General features: G+C 41.0%; 1 protein-coding gene across 5 annotated transcripts in view; it reads left to right on the plus strand.

Moving 5' to 3' along the window:
• LOC136856914 (cadherin-23) overlaps window positions 1-26,355 on the plus strand; it is a 194,863-nt gene that overhangs the window by 37,448 nt on the left and 131,060 nt on the right. For all 5 annotated transcript variants that reach the window (XM_067135157.2, XM_067135158.2, XM_067135159.2 and 2 more), the window contains exons 2-3: window positions 9,311-9,472; window positions 21,968-22,095. In XM_067135157.2, coding sequence (XP_066991258.2) covers window positions 9,311-9,472; window positions 21,968-22,095 — 290 coding nt within the window. The remainder of the gene's footprint in view (window positions 1-9,310; window positions 9,473-21,967; window positions 22,096-26,355) is intronic.

Genomic DNA, 26,355 nt, shown 5'->3' on the forward strand with positions numbered 1-26,355 from the left:
TCTTTGGGGGGTAAAAAGTGAAACATTTGAACATCTTGTAATTTACCCGTCGGTTACGGACCAATAGCTATAATTTCACCAAATTTCAATTTTCTACCTCGTCTGGCAGTTTGTGCCGCCATCTTGATTTGGGGGGACGGGGGATAAAAATTAGGAATTTCCCGAAAATTTTTAAGCCCACGAAACCTAGAGGTTGTCGTTTTGGATAAATTATACGACTGCGTTCTGGCCCCCAGCGTGCCCCCTTGAGGGAATTTTGAGAATTTTCGATTTTTCTAGGGATTATGGTGTCATCACCTACTCCCGTACCAAGTTTCAAATTTCTGAGATTTCTGGAAGTGCCTCATTAATTTACGTCTTTTTTCATTTTTAAATATTTATATATACATCGCTCCAGACCGACTTGCTTTTATATACATAGATATTCATCTCAGAGACCCTGAAAGCTGTGGGTACGAAACTTTTTTTAATTATTTCTATACCTCACCCCCCCCCCCTTGCTCCCCACCTAAAAGGGGGCTGGACTTTAAAAAATTCTAGAGTATTACTTTTCAACTCAGCGACCCCGAAAACTAGGAATTCGACACTATTCTCGATTATTACTATAACTACCCCCCTGACCCCCCTCCCTTAAGGGCGCTAGGGATGGCTTAACCCACACAGTGATCGTCTCCCGATAGTAAGTAATATGTGTACCAAGTTTGGTTTAAATTGCTCCAGTGGTTTAGGAGGAGATGTGTCACTTACACACACACACTCTTCCATTTCTATATATAGTAAGATTTTTATACTCGTACTTCACCCCCTTTCCATCCCCGCCCAAAGGAGTCCTATGAGTGCCTTACACAACAGTATATTTTTTCCAGATATTAAGTCTTATTTGTACCAATTTTGGTTGACAGCTATGCCCAAACGTACATACATAATCTCACTGCTCTAGAATCCTGGAGCAGCCGTTGCCATGGTTACGGCAGTTCATTTCTTTATCCGATTCCTAGAGCAGGGGTAGTATGGTGCCAATATCTCCGTAACGGTTAGTTTTAGGGCCTTAAAACATGGTTTTTGGGCCCGTAGGGCTCACCGAGTTTTGTTCTTTGCGTCAAGAGGATTAAATTGAGCTTTGTCTCGTCCTTATACGACAAATTCGATATTTTGCCTATATTAGCCTATTATTTTTATATTTCTCCCCCGTGCCTCCACCTCGAATTGTTTTGAAAATAAAATACGGCCCATGTTACTCACTGGCAATGTATCTTTCTATAGGGCGAGTTGGCCGTGCGCGTAGAGGCGCGCGGCTGTGAGCTTGCATCCGGGAGATAGTAGGTTCGAATCCCACTATCGGCAGCCCTGAAGATGGTTTTCCGTGGTTTCCCATTTTCACACCAGGCAAATGCTGGGGCTGTACCTTAATTAAGGCCACGGCCGCTTCCTTCCAACTCCTAGGCCTTTCCCATCCCATCGTCGCCATAAGACCTATCTGTGTCGGTGCGACGTAAAGCCCCTAGCAAAAAAAAAAATATTAAAATCGGTTCAGTAGTTTTTGAGCCTATTCGTTACAAACAAACAATTTTTTCCTCTTTATAATATTAGTATAGACAAGTGTAGAAACTTATCGATAAATTTCCAACGTCTTTGAAATCACTTAAGAAAAAACTAGGTTCAGGACTAATACGGAATCTGCCACCTAAGCAACAACAACCCTATGCAGAGCAATAGTGACCGATTGATCGTACGCCGATATGGAGCCCTTCTTTGTGGAAATATTTCTGCGTACATCTCCGCAGCTGGGCGAGCATTCTCCACTCATCATCATCATCATCATCAGTCGATTTACTCATTGCTGAGTGTCGTGACATCATTTCTTCACTTCATTAGTAACCGTATCCTTAACGAGACTTTTCCATCCTGAGCGGTCTTCAGTTGTTCTTAAGATATTGGGAAGAGGTAGACCGGTGATCTCTGCTTGGTCTAACCATCCACGTGTTGTTCTGCAAACTAATGATTGTCACTCGAGAGAGCAATTCATCAAGTTCTTGTCCACTTCCTGCAATGAGTGTAGTATCATCAGCGAAGCGTAAATTGTTGATTTTCCTACCACCGAATGAAAGTCCACTATCCCAGTCATCCAGTGCTCTTCCCATTGCATACTCTGCGTAGATATTGTAGAGTTAAGTGTGTTGGGACTCCACATTCATTGAGCACTTCCGAAAACTTGTCCCACTTGACACAGTCGAAGGCCTTTTTATAACCGAGGAAACAAGTATAGGCAGGGGCACAGAACTTGCGGCATTTTTTAATTATCTGCCTCATGTTTGTTATTGACTCTCCACAAAACCTGCTTGTTCAGCAGAAATCTGAGATTGGAAGAAAGATTTTAGTCGTTGATTCATTATGTACAGAAGGGCTTTGCTAGCATGTGATATTAATGCTATGGTGCGGTAATTAGAACAGTCCCTAACTGACCCTTTTTTTTCCTTTTTTTTTTTTTTGAATAGGGATGAGAACAAACGTAGTCCAGTATTTAGGCCATTCTCCAGTTTTCCACACTTTATTACATATTGAATGTAAAGCAAGGAGGCCTTCTTCTCCCATTACTTTCAGCATTTCTCCCGTAATACCGTCTATGCCTGGGGCTTTGTTGTTTTTCAAATGTTTAATGGCGTTCTCAATTTCACTAAGTAGGATAGCAGGCTCTATGTCACATTCCATGCAATTGCTCTCTTCTCTTATGCTATTACCTTTGTAGTATACGGTTTCGCAGTGTTGTTCCCAACTGGATATTGCTTCTTTCTTGTCACCAATTACATTTCCCTGTGCGTCTTCAATCACCCATGTACGTGGTTTGAACTCTCGGCTGATTCTATTTATCTCCTTGTAAAGGTCACGTGTTTAATTTAGCTTGTGATGGTGGTCTATTTCTTCACAGATATTGGTAAGATACTGTGTTTTGTCAATTCTACAATTACGCTGTATTTTTCGGCAAAGTTCTTTATATGTTTCCTCATCTTCCGCAGTTTGTTGTGCTCCTTTCTTCAATCAATAGTAGTATAGATGTTGAAATCCAGGGATGATTTGCTTGAGGGGTCTTAGGAACTTGTTCGGGAAGGGATAAATTTATGATTTCTTTCATCTTGTCCCATGTTTGAGAAGAAGCTCTTTCCGCCTCTACTTGCTGGAATTTTGTTCTTATTCTTTCACCAAACTCATAGATAATATGTTTGTCAGTAATCCTTACCTGTTTTACTCTCACCTTCTTCAATGATTTCAATTTTATCCGCATTTTCCCCAGGAGAAATCTACGTGTAGCTACGTCTTGGATGATGTTGGAAGAGGGTGTTACAGATAGATATATTGTTATTCACACAAAATTCTAATAAACGCTCTCCGCGTTCATTTCTCACCCCCAGACCGAACAGTCCAACCATAGGTCTCATGTGTCTATCATCTACAGTCTTACCTATCTTCTCGTGAAAATACCCTTCGATGACTAATATTTCCTTTTTAGGTATCCTACTGATGGTATATTCCAGATGGTCATAAAATTCTTCTATTTCTTCTTCTAGTGAAACTGAAGTGAATTGTTGATATTTCAAGGAGAAGCTTTCATCTTAATACAGATGATTCTATCACAGATGGGCTCATAACCCATAACAGCATTGTTAAGATTCTTTGGAATTATTACAGCGACACCATTACGACTCATATCCTCACTTCCAGAAAAAACATACTGTATTATTTGTTTGAGTCATAAAATGGCCACAGCCTCTCCAATGTGTCTCACTAAGTCCAAGTTTTTGCAGATCATGAAGTTTCATTTCTCTTTCAATGATGTGAAGATTTCCCGTCTGCAAAAGACCTCGTATATTCCAAGTTGCTATTCTTCTGACGACTCGTAAGGGTGGTTTAGATAAATCTTCATATGCCGAGGCTCCTCTCAACCTTGTCCACCCCGGAGAGCCGACTAAGGGACTTACTCCGGAACCTAGCCATGAGGTTGTCTTGGGAAAATAACAGTGGTGGTTTCCCGTTGCCTTCTACTGACTCACCATTCCTGTCTGCTCACCGACCCAGTTTCCCGCTGGGATTGGATACCCCACCTTCCACTCTTCATGTCTGGGTTTTAAACATGACGTTACAGGTCGCTCCTCCCTTCTTAACGAGACTGCCGACCTTTTGCATCGTTTGCTTCATCGCAGCATCGTTGCCACGTGTTCTTTGCTACCATTTAAGCCATAACTTTTTTAATTTTGTACCGCTAAGCGCATCGAGATACGGGACAAATAACCAGTAAGTATTTGTTCTGACATTTATTCCTAGAAGTTTGTGCACTCCATCATCATGCTGTTCGAGTCACTACCCTTTACACCACAAATTTCATTGTGATATCATAGCGTAACGGTGGAAGCAACAGATGTTAACTTGCGAAATTGTGGTCCTCTTTCAATGATATATTACTTGTGTTAATTTGATGCATCAGTCACCTTCTACTGTATATATAATTTATTTATTTATTTATCGTATGGCATATACGTAAACAGTGCAATAAATTACAGGTTTGTGTCTACATTATTTACATAGGCAATCGTCTGTGGCGTCGCCAGGGAAAATAACCTCGTTTCTCCATTGAAACGTCTCAGTAGGCATTCTTGTGTGATGTGCTTCACAGTTTGCCTCTCAGCACCACAGTCGCAGCTGGATGATGACTTTTCCCCCATTTATACAGCAGATTTGCACACACACCATGGTTAGTCCGGATCCGGTTTAATTTGGACCATACTTTCCGAGGTTGTTCAAAGCCAGGTACCTTCTGTGTAATGCACGGCATATCTAAGGATTCTACTGAAGCAAATTTTCTCCGTTCATTAGACCAACTCTCAATCAGATTGGAATGACTGGTTATAAGGTTCTCCGCCGTACAGATGGGTGGACGTCTTGACCTAAGTCTGTCTATATGTAGGTGGGGATATCCTCATGAATGGGCAATCTTTGATTATTCTGGATCTTATTGTATTCATTCATCAGAGCAGTGCATCTACGGAGGTGGGGTGGAGGAATATGGCTTAGTACGGGCAGCCATTGAATTGGAGTTGATCTGATCGTACCCGTGATCATTCTCATTGTGTCATTTAACTTAACGTCTATTCTCTTCACATGAGGACTGTTCATCCAGACGGGGGCCCAATACTCCTCAGTGTAGTAAACTAGACTTAGAGCTCAGCAGCGTAGAGTAGTTGCTCTTGCACCCCAAGAAGAACTACACAGTTTTCGAATTATGTTGTTACGTGTCTGAATCTTGGCAGCGCTCTTTCTCAGATGTTCTTGGAATGACAGCGTTCTGTCGAGTGTAACACCTAGATATCTTGGGTGTCTATTGTGGCGGAGGAGAGTGTTATCGAAGTATACTTTGAGGTCGCTTGAAGCCATTCGGTTGTTCAGATGAAAACAAGAAACTTCTGTTTTATTCATACATTTTCGAAAGTATTTTCCTAAAACAGAGAGATCTATTGTCAACGTTTCTTCTGTCTGCTTGAAGCATAGATCTTAGTGGCAAGAGCCCAGTCATCTGCATACTCAAAGTTCCTGGATCTTGTGGGAGGTAAATCTCAGATATATAAACTGAACAAGAGTGGGGCAAGCACTGAACCTTGCGGAAGTCCATTATTTAGTTTGCTGGGTTTACTGGTTTCATCCCCCATGACTACACGAAATGTTCTGTCACTCAGCATGTTATTTATAAGATGAGCCAGACTCATACATGGAATCACTTTAAGGAGTTTGCTGATTACACCTTCTCTCCAAACTGTGTCGTAAGCTGCCTTTAAGTCAATAAATGCTAATAAAGTATTTAGACCTTGCTCGAATCCTGATTCAATGAAGGTAGTTAGTGGCAACACTTGGTCAGTACAGCTTCTTTGTGGCCTGAATCCTGCTTCTTCAATAGGGATCATTTCCAACACTTTTGTAGCAATTCTATTCAAGATTAGCCTTTCAAGTAATTTATAGCATACACTAAGAAATGTTATTGGTCTATAGCTCTCTGGTGCATCATTAGGCTTTCCAGGCTTTAGTATTGCAATTATCTTACTCATTTTAAATAAGCGAGGTAAATTACCTGTTCTATGAATGTAGGTTAGAAACCTAGATGACCAAAATTTCGTATTTGCTCCACAATTAATTAGAAACTCAGGATGAATCCCATCAAATCCCGGTGCTTTATCAGTTTTTATGTCTTTTAAAGCTTCCTCAATATCTTGCACACTAAATGGTCTAGTGTATTCCGAATCGGGGGGGGGGGCTTGTTGACTTAAGACTGGTTAATTGTTTTTTGATGTCCCTTGTATGATTTCTGTCTCTCGGTGATCTAGACATATCAACTATATGAGCTGCAATTTTGTTTGGAGTGACTGCAAAACTTTTACGAAAGATGGGAGTGGTCCCACCAAGCTTCTGTAACAATGACCATGCCTTTATGCTCGATTCTCTGAAATTCATAGACGTTACAGTTTCAGTCCATCTTCCTCTTCGAGCATTATCTAGATTATGAAGCAGTTCATCCCCGATTTCTTGTTCACCACTGGCAAGTAATTCTTGGTATAACTTTTCAGTTGCATCAGTCCATCCAGGAATATATTCCTTCCTATAGCCTCTAGGAATGAATTTTTTGCTGTGGCAATTACAGCAGCCACAAATCTCTCATAATTGTTACTTGTTGGTGGTATCCATCGAACATATTTATCAAGGTCACACGAGAATGCTTTCCAGTCTGCTTTCCTGAAGTTCCATCGTGGACGACGATAATAAGTTAATAGGGGTATTTGCATTCCAACCTCAAGACATATAGGTCGATGTTGACTATGTGGGAAATCTTGAAGTACTTTCCGTGATGTGAGCAGAGGTTGATTATTCTGATCACTGGAAACAAAACATAGGTCTGGGTTGTATTCCTGTTTCCATACAGCAGATCTAAATGTTCCTCTATCTTTTGCATCAAATACAAGTTGAATATTATGTTCCTCGGCCCAGTTCATGAGAGTTTCTCCATTAGAATCAGTGGCACTATATTTGCATTCTTCACGGTGACTGTTGAAGTCACCCACCTAGATGGCTGGATGGTCCTGTACCTGAATCATCTGGGAGGGCCATGGTGAAAGTGGAGGCTTGTAGATGTTTATGATGGTGACATCTCCAACTTTGATGACAACTGTATGTATGTCGTCTTTTGAGCTAGCTGCGAGCAATGAGGCATTTTCAATAGTACTACGGACATACGTAGCTATACCATATGCATGGTGATATGTTGCACCTGCGATATCATATCCGGATATTAGCCCTCTCATTTGTAATTGGTGTTCATCCGCAGCATGTGTTTTCTGGATGGCAACCACATCGATTTTTCCATTTCGTAGGATTCTTGACAAGTATTGGCATTTGGATTTGCTTATGTCTTCTATATTTAGATGAAGGACTTTAAGTGTATGCTCGTAAGTCTTTGCCTGTTGGTTCTGAAAAGAACCGTTTGAATAATATTTCATTCTCATGTAAAATAGCCAGGAGATCACTAGGATAGTCTGGCAGCCTGATCGCTGTTGCTCGCTTAGCAGCACCCAGGGTGCACGTGTAGGGTAATTTTAGGTTAAAACCTACGGACATGAGCAACTCCACTCCCCTATATAATTGTTAAAGTCTGCCTGCTGGAAGTTGTACATACTGACAGACAAAAAATTTGACTCGCTCATTCTTAACAACCAGTTTAAAATACCGAGCAGGATGATTAAGATCTTTAGACGCAAGAGGGTAGTTTCTTCATAATACATTTATATTTCCTTCAGTGTCAGACTGAACAAATAGTGTTCTATCATTCATATTTTTCCTTACAACTTCAAATTAAATAAATTTAGCCAGGAGAGGGTATCTGGGTCTACACTTAAGTAAATGTAAAGTTGCTGTCAATAATCAACGTTACAATTTGGTGAGCATTCGATATTTTCAATCATTGCAAAAAATTTATAAATCACTCGTATGGCCTATACAAACCAGTGTGTAAGGCAACAGTCCTCTGTTTTACAGAAATACTCCGCGGTCCAACAGCTCTGCTCTCTGACCTGCCAACCGAGCAGAGGAAGGGTAGCCACGGCTCTACCGTGGCTCTACGCCTCTACATTCGGGAGACGATACAGGGCTGGACCTCACGGCTGGCCCCAACCGTCGGCTGTCCTGAGAATGGTTTTCTGTGGTTTTCCTTTCTCCTGCACTAAGGCGAATGCCGGAACAGTTCCAAGCTTAGGCCAAACACCTCACCTTCTCCTTCACTGTAACAAATCTCCCGGCCTGAGGGACGCCGTCACTGTCAGCACTACAGGGGAGGAATGAAAACATTTTAGTAATAGTAGTAGTTACAGAAATACTTCAAGTCTCCTGAAAACATTTTAGTAATAGTAGTAGTTACAGAAATACTTCAAGTCTCCTGAAAACATTTTAGTAATAGTAGTAGTTACAGAAATACTTCAAGTCTCCTGAAAACAATTTATGAGATATTCTGTGTCAGTAAGCATATTTAATTTGCTGCCAAAATTAATTAATTATTGCTTTTACGTCCCACTAACTACTTTTGGCAGTTTTCAGAAACACTGAAGTGTCGGAAGTTTGTCCCGCAGGAGTTCTTTTACATGGCATTAAATCTACCGACACGAGGCTGACGTATTTCAGCACCTTGAAATACCATCGGACTGAGCCAGGAACTATTCTGTCAAGTTGTGGTCAGAGGCCAGCGCCTCAACCGCCTGAGCCACTCATTCCATCCACAGTCCGGCTTCATGCCTAAATGGTTAGCGTGCTGGCCTTTGGTCACAGGGGTCCCGGGTTCTATTCCTGGCAGAATCAGAAATTTTAACCATAATTGGTTGATTCCTCTGGCACGGGGCTGGGTGTATGTGTCGTCTTCACTTTCATTTCATATTGTTCACGACGCGCAGATCGCCTACGGGAGTCAAATCGAAAGACCTGCATCTGACTAGCCGATCTTGTCCTCAGACACTCTCGGCACTGAAAGCCATACCCCATTTATTCCGTCCAGAATAAATTAACGATAATATTAATAAAATTAATAATAATAATAATAATAATAATAATAATAATAATAATAATAATAATAATCTGATAAGGAGATGTATTAAAGCCATGTTTGTCATTGGTGATGTAAAATAATTTAATTAACTATCTACCTTTCCCGAATGTACATGTTTTATTTGTATGGTGTTTTGTAAATACCGCACGCTATTCAAATTCCATAATTTATGTGTTTTTGTTTCAGATAACTGCGTATTAAGGTTTGATGATAATTCGATTGTCGCAAACGATGAATGGGACACAAGTATAGATCTTACAAGTAGAATGGACGATGATTTGTCGGATGTCTACGAGGTAAACAAGGATTTCTTCACATTCAAGACGGAGAATATTAAGTCAGCGAGAGGTAAGCAATCCTCAAACAAGGAAATCTCTAACAAACCGTAGGTATCTTTCCTTTACTTTTTAAATAATTATTTCTTGCCTGCCTCACTTGCAACGGGGGACTGCCGCTAGACTAGAAACCAGTACGTACACATACGAGTCGCTTCATGGAAGTAAGAAAACATTGATTTGGGTACAAACTGTACTGCACATTTTGTTTCACATAGATGTTTGTACCAAAATTAAATCAAGTATCAACACATTTGGTTAGTGTTACGGAGTGTTAAGATGGTGTGCTTTAAAGTTGCTACAGATCTATTTGAAACTTACAGTTATCTGAATTTTTTCCATCATGGCAGTTAACGACTTGTTGGTAATGAGTATAAACTGCGTATCATAGACTGAGGTCAATAACTTCAATATTTAATGTTTGAACAATATTTCAACCTTTAATTTTATATATATATATATATATTTTTTTTATATGACGAGTGACAAATCTCGGCTTTGCACGGGAGGAGTTTTATATTTGTAGTGATAGGCATTATAAGATATGCTTGTAAACGATAATTGGTTGTTTTTTGCTCCTTATGTACTGTATGTATGTATGTAGCAGAGTGCAAAATTTTTCCAAGGTACTTGCGGTCGTCTGCCAGTTAGCTTGCTCCTTTTTCTCCGGGCGGCATTAAACCATACCTACCTTCTCTATAAAGTCCATATCATCTAAAGGATTCATGTACGAGTTTATTGTTTACTTTAACGTTGTTTTAATTTTAGAAAAACTATTGAGGGGAATGAACAATTTATTTTAATCATGATTAAGTGATTAACATCAAAATACTGTTTCTAATATTTGGGTTATTTTTTCCTGTGGATATAACATAAAAACGATTGGGATGGCTACTTTTTACATATTGGTATGTAATGTTACGAACATTTTGTAGAGTTCTACCTTATGTTGAACAGTTTTTTCCACACATACTGTACCTGCGGGCTATCGTTGTCTTCTTAGGCAGTGGAAGCCAAGAACACGCTCAGATGACCATTCTTTGACTTAAGCTTACATCATCACAATTGCCAATTTTCGACTCCTTTCTATTGTGGGTTATTTTACACACCTAAAGCTTTATTGGTGCATGAGAATCCGTGTAGTCGCTCTCGATATTATCCCAAATGAATGCAGGCACTTACCAGGGAATTCATTCTTCGTGTATAGATTTCTATTCCGAGTGTGCTTGACTAGAACCCTGACAACTTGAAGTAGTATCTTCCCTACGACCAGCACTTCATATCCTGGCCAAGTTCCAAATTTAGCCTGCATCAACTCCATATTTAAGAAAATGGTTTCATTTTACGTCCCTTCTACGGCTGAACTTTTACGGTTTTCAGAGATGCCAAGGGGCCGGAATTATTCCCGTAGGAGTTTCTTTACGTGCCGATAATTCTACGGACACGTGGATAACGTATTTCAGATATAACCAGAATTAGTGTAGCTCAAACTCACCGTACTGGGGTCGGAATGGCAGCGCTCTAACATCTTAGCCAGTAGGCCCAGCGATCTCATATGAATATGAAACTCTCAAAATAAACATTTTTCTCAAACAGTAAAGAAGTGCTGAGACAAACAAATAAATCGCACGAAGTTCAGGGAAAGAATGCCACAGTAAATTATGCACAATATTACTGTCGTTTCTGATGTAAAAGTCGGCCCCGCGGTATAGAGATAGCGTGCCTGACTCTTACCTGGAGACCCCGGGTTCGATTCCCGGTCAGGCCAGGGATTTTTCTCTCGACCTTAGGGCTGGTTTGAGGTCCACTCAGCCTACGTGATTACAATTGAGGAGTTATCTGATGGTGAGCTGGCGGTCCCGGTCTAGAAAGCCAAGAATAACGGCCGAGAGGATCCGTCGTGCTGACCACACGACTCCTCGTAATCTGCAGGCCTTCGAACTGAGCAGTAGTCACCTGGTAGGCCATCGCCCTTCGGGGCTGTTGCGCCATGGGGTTTGGTTCGGTTCTAATGTAAAAACCAAAATAGAGGATATACATTATAAGTTGGTAAAGAAATACATTCTTAGACGTGATACTGCATAGGCTTCTGGGCTTATGCCATGTCAAGAAAATAAGGTGAAATTCTTTACGTTTCGCAGAGAACTGTGCTCTGCGTCATCAGAAGAAACCATCTCGTTGACAGTCGAAATATCATCATCGACCGTTATGCCCTTCAGCATTCAGTCTGCAAGCCGCTGTGAATTTACTGAACGCCGCCACAATCCTCTGTTTGTAACTAGTTCTGTGGCCTCGTTTAATTCTATATCTCTTATCTTCAAATCGTTAGAAGCTGAGTCTAACCATTGTCGTCTTGGTCTTCCTCTACTTCTCTTACCCTCCACAACAGAGTCGATTATTCTCCTAGATAACTTATTCTCCTCCATTCGCCTCATATGGTCCACCACCGAAGCCGGTTTATACGTACAGCTTCATTCATCGAGTTCATTCCTAACTTATCCTTTATCTCCTCGTTCCGAGTACCCTCCTACCATTGTTCCAACCTCTTTGTACCAGCAATCATTCTCGCTACTTTCATGCTTGTAGCCTATGAATAAGATATTCTGAGTCCACCCAGCTTCACTCCCGTAAAGCAAAGTTGGGTTAAAAACAGCCCGATGTGTAGATTGCTTCGTCCGGGTGCTGACCTACTTCTTAACTGCGAGCTCACTGCATTAGCTTTACTACATCTCGATTCAATCTCACTTACTATACTACCATCCTGGGTGAACACACATTCTAAATACTTGAAATTATCTATCTGTTCCAGCTTTTTATTACCAATCTGACATTCAATTCTGTTGAATTTCTTAATTACTGACATCAATATAGTCTTCGAAAGGCTAATTTTTCATACTATACTCATTGCACATATATTCAAGTTCCAAGATATTAGACTGCAGGCTTTCGGCACAATATTCCATTAAGAGCAAATCGTCAGCATAGACCAGACTGGTTATTACATTTCCACCTACCTGAATGCCTCCCTGTCACTTTATACCTTTCAGCAGATGACCCATGTAACTACGAACAACAAAGGTGGAACATTACAGTCTTGTCTAACCCCTGTAAGTACCCTGAACCAAGAACTCATTCTACCATCCTCACTGCAGCTCAATTGTGAACATAAATGCCTTTGATTGATTTTAATAATCTACACTTAATCCCGCAGTCCCCAAGCATGGCTAACATATTTTACCTGGGTACCCTGTCATATGCTTTCTCTAGATCTACGAAACATAAATATAACTGTCTATTCCTATCGTAGCATTTTTCAATTACCTGGCGCATACTTAAGATCTGATCCTGACAGCCCCTTTGTGGTCTGAAACCACACTGGTTTTAGTGCAACTTACTCTCAACCACTGATTGCACCCTCCCTTCCAAGATGCCAGTGAATACTTTGCCTCGTAAACTAATCAGTGTTATACCTCGATAGTTGTTGCAATCCTTCCTGTTCCCTTGCTTATAGATAGGTGCAATTACTGCTCTTGTCAAATCTGAAGGTACCTCCATGCTAATTATACCCGTAACACGGTTCTCAATCTAAGTCCCGATGTATGCGCAGTTAGGCTACCCGCCGAACACGCTCCCCTGCGACCATGTCAGCTGCGAGCAGCGGTGAAGTGAAACATCACGACTGAGTAACATGACCAAGGTTGTGTTACGTCAGATGGAATGTTCCATTTTCTTCCATCGTTAATTTCTTTAAGGCGGATTAATGATATAAAAAAAACGAACAACATCACTGCGTAGCCTGATTTTTTATAGTCATAATCCCTAAATTTCATGGAGATCCGTTAAAATGTACGAAAGATATTAGCAATTACGGTTCCCAGGGAATACTGAATAAATAGGCAAGCATTTCGCTTGTCAGATGAGTCTGCCTTGTGCCACAGTCGAGGCTGGTCGGTCGGCTGTTGGTGATGTTAGCCGCCAGTTCGTCAACAGTTCAGCTACAGTCTATACCTCGACGATGTTGCTTCACTGCATCGTATTTTCAAGACAGGACTCTGTCCGAGTGAAGCGTGAACTTTGGACATAGAATACTTACGTTGTTACGGAACTTGTACATTTGCAGTGAGTAGAACTTTATTAAAGAAACTTGTAAAGATTCGAGTTCGGCTCCAGGACTTGTAAATCATAGTATAACCAATACTTACGTATGTCACATATGTCAAAGTGAATTTAATTGAACTTTGACGTTTCGACTTGAGTGATAGAATATCCAGGTACTTTGTAATGGACTTTACGTATTGCAAGTGTTCTAGTAGTTCACTTCAGACATTGTGAAGAATGCAGTACTTATAAGTGACATGTTTTAGTGAATTGAACTCTGCTGACAGGAGATAATAATAATAATAATAATAATAATAATAATAATAATAATAATAAGTGCTTCGTGTGAATTATACTTTACGAATAGACATTCCATGACACGAATGAAATCTTAAATCGCTTTAGACATTCGTGTAGAATACAGTAATTACGAGTGATATTTCCATTTTGAACTGTGATGTGCTAATTGACACGTCATCTCACAAGTGCTATGGTCGGTCGCTGCAGACATTTAATTTCATTCTAGAATATTCAGGAATTATCTCAAAATGAAGTCATTCCATCGGACGCTATATTTTCTGATGTGATTAAGAATAAACTGTGTATTTATTAGTGTAAAGAAACAGTGTTAATTTCTAGTTTCGTGGGAAGACACCACGCAAGTGGAGGGATTCAAACTTGATTTTTCCTTTGTGTGTGAGCAAACAACCACAATCTTTTCACAGAAGTACATGCTATTTTTCTAAACTAACATTTTTGTTCTAAGTCAGAGCATAATCAATTACTAAATATTACGTCACGATTACGAAGTGCTGTGATTTACGCGAAACCATTCCATTACTCGGACTGTCAAATGTGGACACTCGCGTAATATAATCGGTGAGTGGTTACCTCGAACCAAGACCTTCTAGAATCAACGACGACCAGCTTACAACGGATCGTGTACCATGGTTCGGTTGCCGAACACGAAGGATCGTGTTTCCATGGTTCGGTTGCCGAACACGAAGGATCGTGTTTCCATGGTTCGGTTGCCGAACACGAAGGATCGTGTTTCCATGGTTCGGTTGCCGAACACGAAGGATCGTGTTTCCATGGTTCGGTTGCCGAACACGAAGGATCGTGTTTCCATGGTTCGGTTGCCGAACACGAAGGATCGTGTTTCCATGGTTCGGTTGCTGAACACGAAGGATCGTGTACCATGGTTCGGTTGCTGAACACGAAGGATCGTGTTTCCATGGTTCGGTTGCTGAACACGAAGGATCGTGTACCATGGTTCGGTTGCTGAACACGAAGGATCGTGTTTCCATGGTTCGGTTGCCGAACACGAAGGATCGTGTTTCCATGGTTCGGTTGCTGAACACGAAGGATCGTGTACCATGGTTCGGTTGCTGAACACGAAGGATCGTGTTTCCATGGTTTGATTGCTGCCTTCGAGGAATCATGTTCCCGTGGTTGGGTCTCCGTTCCACAAGGAGTATCTATGGAGACAACTATAAGTACTCATAACTACTACACTGAGGTGATGTGGGAATCTGACTGTATTTTCATGAATAAATTTTTTTTAAACAATCAGTGTTCCATTATACTTATCTGACTTCCCCCTCCTCTGTAACCATTCAGATAGTGACCGGTCACCACCTGGGCCGAGTCTTATGTTCGAGCTAGCTATCAAAATAAACTTTTACGGTTACATAATCTTATTACTTTATGAAGCCATTTCATCCCTGCTTTCCAACTATACCTTACCATTTCAGGTCTAATTTCATCTATACCTGATGCTTTATGAAAATGGAGTTTATTTACCATCCTTTCCCCTTCCTCAAGCGTAATTTCACCAACATAATTTTCCTCCTCCCCATGAGCTCTGTTGTTCGCGACGTCACCAAGATTTCTTTTACGTTGAGAAGATTTCCTTCCCCCTCCCCCTTCCTCAGATTCTTTATAATTGTCCAGATAGGTTTCCCTGTTGCTTGACCTAGCCTTATCAGGTTATTACCAAAATATTCCCAAGACTTCTTTTTGGATTCAACAACTATTTGTTTCACTCTGTTTCTTGCATCTACGTACACTTCCCTGTCTGCATCAGCCCTTGTTTGGAGCCATTTCTGATACGTCTTCTTTTTACGTTTACAAGCTGCTCTCACTTCATTATTCCACCACGGTGTGCGCTTTTTTCCCATCTTTACATACAGTTGTTCCTAGGCATTCCCTTGCTGCTTCTATTACATCATCCCTGTATGCCACCAATTCTCTTTCTATATCCTGAACCTGCTTACTGTCCACTGTACGGAACTTCTTACTAATGATATCCATGTTCTTCTGTCTAAGTTCCTCGCCCTGGAGATTTTCTACAGTTATTCGTTCGCAGACAGATTTCACTTTCTCTATGCTAGGCCTAGAGATACTTAGTTCACTACAGATCAGATAGTGGTCTGTATCATCGAAAAATCCACGAAAAACCCGTACATCTATCAGAATACAACGCACTTCAAAAATGGTATTTACAAAATATTTACATAACACTCAGAATAGTGTTCGCCAAACAGAGCAACAAAACCCAACAAGCAATATATATATAGGCCTATATATATGTGCAGAGAAACCTTATTTACAAACCTTGAAATTCACGACCTTCTTACCTGACTGTATTAATCAAATCCATAAAATTCTAAACCAAATCTAAATGGCACAAATTAACCTGTGCGAAATTTACGTTACGTTACACTATTTTAATAAATTGAAATAGTTCATTATAAGTTTAAGTCTACAAGATCGCGTATCCACCTTATATTTATTTTCATATTTTTTTTCAAACAACACGGGTTACCCTAGTTAATTTAAAATACAAATTTATCCTCATCATATTTGCAGTATACGTATGCGGGGACACAATTAATTATTATCCTTTCCAGAACTGTAGAGTTGCTACTGTCGACAATCACTTCCCCTACTTGTCACATTTAAACATTTAAACATTTAAACCCCTACTTGTCACATTTAAACCAAATTTCCACATTTAATTAGTTTATATCTCAACAACAAGTCCTAATCCTTCTCATCGTTACTTCGCACACCACATTTCATACTGTACCGCCGTTATTCATTATTCTTCCATGAGTGTGTTATATCACTTATTTCCTTATTATCCCGACTCATTATTTTCGTTTGTAACATCTCTATTTTATCGTAGATTCTCATCATTTATTTGGTCCAAGTCTCTGGACTCCTATTATGTTCCCCATGATTCTTATACACGCGTATGTCCATCATCCATACTCTACTCTTAACTCCTTTATATCTATATCTCATCAGTCGTCTCCTATCATATGAGACGAAATTCATTATTATCCATTATTCCCTGGGATAACTTTATATTCGTGATCACCCATTCTAGGCTCTCAATTAGGAATTTATTACCACCTCTATCTTATTTAATATTGCCGTCTGCGAATTAACGACGAGTCTAACTTGTATACAATACTAGCACATTTATACAATTAAATCAGGCATGACTTTTCATTGCTATAATAATTATTATCATTATTATTCTTATTACTAAGATTATGTCGGCTACTGATCGTTATTTTCAAACTATCACCGCGTCCACACTCAAATTACGAAAGATTAATCAGGTTATCATAATGTTTTACTGACACTTACTCCCCTTATTTATTATTATTATGGAACAATAATAATTATTAGCACTAGGGTAACACACACCGAAAATCAAGTCTATTATTATTATTATTATTATTATTATTATTTACGTTGAATCTGGCAATTTACACACATGCTTTGTCACTTGACCTTGGAAAATTTTTAAGTACTAGTATCATTTTATTATTATTACAACTAGGGTAACACATAGTTTTTTTTTTTTGCTAGTTGCTTTACATCGCACCGACACAAATAGGTTTTATGGTGACGATGGGACAGGGAAGGGCTAGGAGTGGGAAGGAAGCGGCCGTGGCCTTAATTGAGGTACAGCCCCAGCATTTGCCTGGTGTGAAAATGGGAAACCACAGGAAACCATTTTCAGGGCTGCCGACAGTGGGGTTCGAACCTACTATCTCTCGAATACTGGATACTGGCTGCACTTAAGCGACTGCAGCTATCGAGCTCGGTGGTAACACATAATGAAAATCAAGTCTATTATTATTAAAGTCCGAGCTTACAACACTCAGGTCCCGATCGCAGAACTGACTGTAGTAATCTCATCACTAGGGTCTGATTTCAACCACCAACGCCTCTCATAACGATCATTATAAACGGAATTGTTTAGGTGCGTGAAATCAATCTAAAAACTACATTTCTAATATCTAAACTAAACGGACAACGTCTTGCTCTGCAGTCTTACATTTACATAAATAATAAGTTCAACATTTCTTTACTTGCATCATGTCAGCTGCACACTGCCTCCCTCAGACTCCCGTTACAATGTTACATGGTACTTATTTCATGGCGGATTCCATCATTGTGTCGTAATCACCGTAACACACGATACTTGTACAAATTTTGATAGTAGGTATCACTCGCATTATTCCTTGCTTACAATTTCATGACGTGTTTTCACACATGAAAACAAAATTAAAGCTTGCATGCTGAAATTTCCTACCTCTGCTATTAGCTACACTTCGATCAGCTGTACGGTGCTTCTTGTTACGTCTGCTTTCGTCGTATGGAATGTTTGTCAACAACCTCTGTCGTTCACCTGTTTCTCTCCCCTGGTGGCGACTCGTCCCTGGCCTACAGTCCTTGCCTCCCTCTCCCCTTTTCTTTTTCCTAGTTGCTTTACGTCGCACCGACACAGATAGGCCTTATGGCGACGATGGGACAGGAAAGGGCTAGGAGTGGGAAGGAAGCGGCCGTGGCCTTAATTAAGGTACAGCCCCAGAATGTGCCTGGTGTGAAAATGGGAAACCACGGAAAACCATTTTCAGGGCTGCCGACAGTGGGGTTCGAACCTACTATCTCCCGAATACTGGATACTGGCCGCACTTAAGCGACTGCAGCTATCGAGCTCGGTGGCTCCCCGTTTGGTCTCTAGCCCCTGTAGTATTTCATTTAGTCTTATTTACAGAGTCTTCCTAAAATGTTAGCCATTCCTTTGTTTCACTGCGGCATTCCAATATGATGAAATCCCAAGAATGACTGTACAATGGCCACAAAGCAACATTCTCGTATTAGTTTATGTACACTGACTGACAGAGCAAATGCAACACCAAGGAGGAGTGGTTCGAAAGGGATGAAAGTTGGGGAGAAAACAGAGTCGGCACGGAAGAATAATTGATGTTTATTTCAAACCGATATGCAGGTTACACAATGCGCACGGCATCGACTCAGTAGGATGTAGGACCACCGCGAGCGGCGATGCACGCAGAAACACGTCGAGGTACAGAGTCAATAAGAGTGCGGATGGTATCCTGAGGGATGGTTCTCCATTCTCTGTCAACCATTTGCCACAGTTGGTCGTCCGTACGAGGCTGGGGCAGAGTTTGCAAACGGCGTCCAATGAGATCCGGAGAGTACGCTGGCCACGGAAGCATCTGTACACCTCGTAGAGCCTGTTGGGAGATGCGAGCAGTGTGTGGGCGGGCATTATCCTGCTGAAACAGAGCATTGGGCAGCCCCTGAAGGTACGGGAGTGCCACCGGCCGCAGCACATGCTGCACGTAGCGGTGGGCATTTAACGTGCCTTGAATACGCACTAGAGGTGACGTGGAATCATACGCAATAGCGCCCCAAACCATGATGCCGCGTTGTCTAGCGGTAGGGCGCTCCACAGTTACTGCCGGACTTGACCTTTCTCCACGCCGACGCCACACTCGTCTGCGGTGACTATCACTGACAGAACAGAAGCGTGACTCATCGGAGAACACGACGTTCCGCCATTCCCTCATCCAAGTCGCTCTAGCCCGGCACCATGCCAGGCGTGCACGTCTATGCTGTGGAGTCAATGGTAGTCTTCTGAGCGGACGCCGGGAGTGCAGGCCTCCTTCAACCAATCGACGGGAAATTGTTCTGGTCGATATTGGAACAGCCAGGGTGTCTTGCACATGCTGAAGAATGGCGGTTGACGTGGCGTGCGGGGCTGCCACCGCTTGGCGGCGGATGCGCCGATCCTCGCGTGCTGACGTGACTCGGGCTGCGCCTGGACCCCTCGCACGTGCCACATGTCCCTACGCCAACCATCTTCGCCACAGGCGCTCCACCGTGGACACATCCCTATGGGTATCGGCTGCGATTTGACGAAGCGACCAACCTGCCCTTCTCAGCCCGATCACCATACCCCTCGTAAAGTCGTCTGTCTGCTGGAAATGCCTCCGTTGACGGCGGCCTGGCATTCTTAGCTATACACGTGTCCTGTGGCACACGACAACACGTTCTACAATGACTGTCGGCTGAGAAATCACGGTACGAAGTGGGCCATTCGCGAACGCCGTGTCCCATTTATCGTTCGCTACGTGCGCAGCACAGCGGCGCATTTCACATCATGAGCATACCTCAGTGACGTCAGTCTACCCTGCAATTGGCATAAAGTTCTGACCACTCCTTCTTGGTGTTGCATTTGCTCTGTCAGTCAGTGTAAATGTTCCAATCATATTCGCTATCTAATATAACTAACTTCTTCTGCCAAAATAATACCGCACACTGAAATGTATTTTGTACAAAGGTTCGCCTAGTTCCTTTTGAGATTGATTAAATCTAGAAGATTGTTTGTGTCAGAAGCTAACATCCCTCGACCACATTCATCTCCACTGACGTTCACCGGCAAAACTACCGTATAGAGTGATTACAAGTATCGGCGCGAAATACAGACAGGAAATCGACTCTTTCACAGCATCTACAGCCCCTATTCGGGCATTTCCTTCGCCACGCCCCTAGCTATCCTGGAGAAGGGGAGGGGGACTGATATTTCTATACCACTTCTTGGAGCATTATTTAAAATGTCCGTCACTTATTTCCTTATTAAATTAACTGTGGTGACTCCATAAATTGGTACGATTCCATTCCTTCACTATATTATGGAAAACGATCATATACTTTTCTCGAATTTCGTAAGCGGCATTGGCGTTATGTTGATAGTCGGATGTACACAAGTTTACCGCCATGTGAGTGTGTTGTCCGGACTAGTCCACTCCGCTGTAGTTACGACGTAGTTGCTGATTATTAATTAATTACACGATAATTCATTTCCAAAATAACCACAAAAATTGTAAATAATTTATCCAAGATGCGGGCACACGACTTGCACTATAACTCAGCCCACACTCTTGAAAAGACTGGAAAATAGTTTCAACTGGTCATGGCGGTTATTTCTCCCAAATTTTGTGATTGGCTGAATTCTTCCTGAGGCTATAGTAACAAGGACTGAACCACTTATCTGAAGGGGTGTCTGTCATACTCCTTCACATGTTCGGCGGTCCTTGTCTCTCAAAATAAAGGCGCGGTCGCCTATTGTCCTACGTTTCCGTTATCTGGGAGAAGGTCTTCTCAGAAATTTCACCAGGCGGCGAAATACGATTTATTTGACTGTTTTACGGCTATGGGTCCATCCCGTCCGTGACTAAAAGCAAGTAGAGAGGATTTACTCTGGCTCCTTAAGTCTCTTTGTTGCAAATCCTGAAAGTCTCTACTGCGAATGTTCACTATGCAGTTTTCATATTTAAAATTTGGTGAATTAATATACATGATCCATAGGCTATTTACATAACGGGTGGAATACCTATCAATAAATTGTGGCCTTCAATAGGCATTTTTTATTTTATAATTGCAGCAAAAACCGACCTTAAAATTAGAATTCATATCTGGAATTATTAATTCATTTCAAAAATAAAATTGATAAAAATACCCTTCACAGTATATAACTTTCGTGAATTGTTATCATCGTTTCAGAAAACAACTCATTTAATTTATAAAACTTATCGCCGTTAATTCAGAATTGAGAAACCAAAACTGGTCGCTGGTTTTAAATAAATAAATAAGGAGTAATTTAGCACTTACAACTGGATATGTAGATTTCACTTTCCTATTATACGACAAATCAGTTAATTTCTATCCTTCGTCACGACAGGACAATGTAGATACAGTCATGGGTGCTGGGAGGGAAATTTCAAACCGGGAATGAAGTCTCTTCTTTTCTATGCTATACCGAGTGTCTTATAATTAGAAAATATAAATCAGTCTTGTGATGTTGAAAATTATTTCATAGTCAATAGATCTTCTATGCAATTTATTTCTGTGGAAGAAAATATTTTCCTTTTTTAATTTTATGTGGTACATTTGTTTTATTCCGGATATTCCTCGTCGACATGTCATATGCTAAACTGTTCAATATTATTTTAATATATTCACTGCAAATATTTTAGTGTTATATTATTTGTCAATTTTTTATTTCTTTCTTTCACAGTTTATGCTTCCGATTCGTCTGTAAGCAAATACGATAAGTACTTCTCTGTAACACTTGACGGCCAAAACCAATTGCATTTGAGCACTTCCAGCGAGTACAGTAAGATCGAAGAGGTTCTTACCACTCTGGTGAGTAATACAAATTATACAGCATATTATTTACCAAACACTCAAATGATAAAAGAATCTAACCTCAGGACGGCGAATATTTCCATTTTTTTGATTCGTTTACAAATGATGCAGAGAAGCAATGCAGCGAAAATCTTGCTATATGGGGTATTGCATCATTTTATTCATATACAGTATTTCTTGTTGATTTCTACATCAGTTTAACTTCGTATATCTTAAAAGAATAAAATTATTTATTAACCACAATAAGTAGGAATAAATACAACCTGTCATACAATCGAACCAGCCATACAGTCCGACTCGTTGGCTGAACGGTAAGCGTACTGGCCTTCGGTTCAGAGGGTCCTGGGTTCGATTCCCGGCCAGGTCGGGGAATTTAACCTTAATTGGTTAATTCCAATGGCACGGGGATGGGTGTATGTGTTGTCTTCATCATCATTTCATCCTCATCACGACGCGCAGGTCGCCTACGGGAGTCAAATAGAAAGATCTGCACCTGGCGAGCCGAACCCGTCCTGGGACATCCCGGCACTAAAAGCCATACGACATTTCATTTACCACCCATGCACACACGAAGTAGCAGGAGTGAACACAATGATACACAGAGATGAGGATGTTTGGAGACATTAATTTCCATAGTTGTCATCTTGCTTTTTCGGCTGATCCGATTAGTTTCCGTGCTCTTCATAAAATACTGTTAATGGATATCTGTCAAAGATGCGTCTAATAACAATTTAAGCAAACAAATCAACAAAATTCTAAAAGAAAAATCTCACTTAAAGAAGATAGATAAATTAAGAACGGCCTAGAACTAACTGAAGAACTAAATAACGGAAAAATAACAGACAGCGCACGTATGATATCCTTTGACATCACTAACATGTACACCAATACACCAATAGATGAATCCATTAAAATTATGTAAAACCATCTAAAAGAAAACACATCACCACAAGAAACAAAAGAAATGATTAACCTTCATAGAACAACGTTAAACCAAAATTGCTTTACTTTCCACGAAAAAAATATATTTTCAAAAATAAGTGTTAGTCATGGGCTCGCCATTGTAAGGTATAATAGCCAACATTTTTTCCTAAATAACTTCGAAAACATTTTCTTAACCAGCCAGCATTCTAAAGGAATCTTACTCTAGAACAGATACGTAGATAATGTATTATGCATATACGATAATGACGTCACAAATGCACATTGGTTATTAAACACACTAAATTATTTACAAAAGTCAATCAGGTTTACAATGGAACTGGAAACTGACAAGAAAATAAACTATTTAGAAATCACAATAAGTAGCAATAATAATTTCGTGTGGCTATTTCTAGCCGTGTGCAGCCCTTGTAAGGCAGACCCTCCGACGAGGCTGGGCGGCATCTGCCATGTGTAGGTAACTGCGTGTTATTGTGGTGGAGGATAGTGTAGTGTGTGGTGTGTGAGTTGCAGGGATGTTGGGGACAGCACAAACACTAAGCCCCCGAGCCATTGGAATTAACCAATGAAGGTTAAAGTCCTCGACTCTGCCGGGAATCGAACCCGGGACCCTCTGAACCGAAGACCAGTACGCTGACCATTCAGCCAACGAGTCGGACAGTAGCAATAATGACAACCTGTGCTAGAAAGTATACTGAAAGCCTACTCAGACGTCACACGCTATTGACAACGAATCCAACCACTCATACACACACAGTGTAGCAGGACTAAATACAATGATACACACAGCTATTTCCATACCAATGAACACAACAGATTTCAATGAAGAGATACAAGTAATTAAACAAATCGCGAAAATAAAACAACGACCCTTCCGGCACAGTAGACAAACTGTTAAATAAACGTAACCAGGCGAGTTGGCCGTGAAATTAGGCGCGTGCGGCTGTGAGCTTACATCCGTGAGATAGTGGGTTCGAATCCCACTGTCGGCAGCCCTGAAGATGGTTTTCCGTGGTTTCCCATTTTCACACCAGGCAAATGCTGGAGCTGTACCTTAATTAAGGCCACGGCCGCTTCCTTCCATCTACTAGACCTTTCCTATCCCACGTCGCCATAAGACCTATCTATGTCGGTACGACATAAAGCCACTAGCAAAAAAAAAAAAAATACCAGGGAAACAAACACATAACACACATAACACAGGGAAAATTACGTGCTTCTTAACTACGTTAAGAAGCACACATACAGAGCAGTAAACACTTTCAAAAAACAAGATCTAAAAGTAGCCTTTAGAACGAACAACACACTGCAGAAACACGCCAGTGTAACCTAAACAAGAAAGACCTTTTCCGCAAGTCAGGAGTCTATGAACTCAAGTGCCAAGAACCTAACTGTAATGCCACATTTATAGGCCAAATAAGACGTAATTTCTACACAAGATACAAAGAAAGTAAAAACGCAATCAGATTCAATCGGCATTCAGCCTTCGGAGTGCACATATATGACAGTTCTCACCATTTCGCAGACAACACACATCTAAAAATTGAACACATCGAAAACGAAAGTAAAAATAAATATTTGAATATTAAGGAAGCAATAGAAATTTACATCCCAAATAAAGCTAACGAAACCAATATGAGTGACCATACACATTTAAAAAATTCCCGCTCTTCGCCTACTTATTTAACATCTGGACATTTACACTTTTTGCATTAGCGTTTAAGGCATCGCACAGGAGAAAATCTCTGACTTAAATGTCTGGAATGTGAGTTAAAATATTTTTATCTGTAGTAATTATTTCTGAAATTTACGCACCGTGTTCGCTACTCGAGACGATCCTTCTAGATTATCTTTATCACTAAAAATAGCTCCTGACAAGAAACTCTCTAATTCAATTCTTTTACAATTTAGCTTTACGTCGCGACGATGGGATAGGAAAGGGCTAGGAGTCGGAAGGAAGTGGCCGTGGCCTTAATTAAGGTACATCCCCAGCATTTTCCTGGTGTTAAAATGGGAAACGCCGGGCTGAGTGGTTCAGACGGTTAAGGCGCTGGCCTTCTAACCCCAACTTGGCAGGTTCGATCCTGGCTCAGTCCGGTGGTATTTGAAGGTGCTCAAATACGACAGCCTCGTGTCGGTTGATTTACTGGCACGTAAAAGAACTCCTTCGGGACTAAATTCCGGCACCTCGGCGTCTCCGAAGACCGTAAAAGTAGTCAGTGGGACGTAAAGCAAATAACATTATTATTATTATTAATAATATTAAAATGGGAAACCACGGAAAACCATCTTCAGGGCTTCCGACAGTGGGGTTCGAACCCACCATCTCCCGGATGCAAACTAACACCCGCGCGGCTCTAGCCACGCCGCTAACTCGTCCGGTCTAATTCAATTCCATACTTTATTCAGTCAAATAATTAACTCGCATTTCTCCCTATTACACAAAATAAATTAGAACATCAGGAAATGAAGAAGCAACATACTCCTCCCTTCTCAATGGACAGAACCATGGCCCACAACCCTTCCCCAAGCTCACCTTCTTCTCCTCCTCTTCACACGGAACAGAGTTAATAGGAAAACAAAATCTTTGAATATTAAAGGAAACACTCGAAATTTAAAAAGCAAATCCAGCCAAACCCACAAAGATGGTCATAAAACTATAAACTTAATTTACCTGGGCAGCATTTACAATCGTTGAATTAGCGCTTAACGATCTTTCAGATGATCATTTATCATTAAAAATAACATCTTATGAGATACTTTCTAATTCCATACTTTATTTAATCAAATCTCCCCCGCGAACCATGTGACCTTGCCGCGTTGGAGAGGCTTGCGTGTCCCAATGAAGCAGACAGCCGAGCCGCAGATGCAACCATCTCGGATGGGTATCTGTCGAGAGACGAGACTGACGAATGGTTCATCGAAAGGGAGGTAGCAGACTTTCGGAAGAAGCAAGGGCGGTACTTGATTGACTGATATGGCCTTGTAATAATACTCAACATGGCTTAGCTGTGTTGAAACTGCTACACGGCTGAAAGCGACGGGAAACTACAGCCGTACTAACTTCCGAGGACATGCAGCTCTCTCTGTATTAATGATGTAACGATGATGGCTTCCTCCCGGGTAAAATAGTCCGAAAGTAAAATAGTCCCCCATTCGGATCTCCGGGTGGAGACTACACGAAAGGGGGCAATCATCAGGAAGATGGATACTGACATTCTGCAAGTCGGAGAGTGGAATGTTAGAAGTTTGAATCGTTGTGATAAGTCAGAGAATCTGAAAAAGGGATATGGATAGATTAAAGGTAGATGTAGT

This window comes from Anabrus simplex, chromosome 1 (genome assembly GCF_040414725.1).
Source record: "Anabrus simplex isolate iqAnaSimp1 chromosome 1, ASM4041472v1, whole genome shotgun sequence".
Lineage (NCBI taxonomy): Eukaryota > Metazoa > Arthropoda > Insecta > Orthoptera > Tettigoniidae > Anabrus > Anabrus simplex.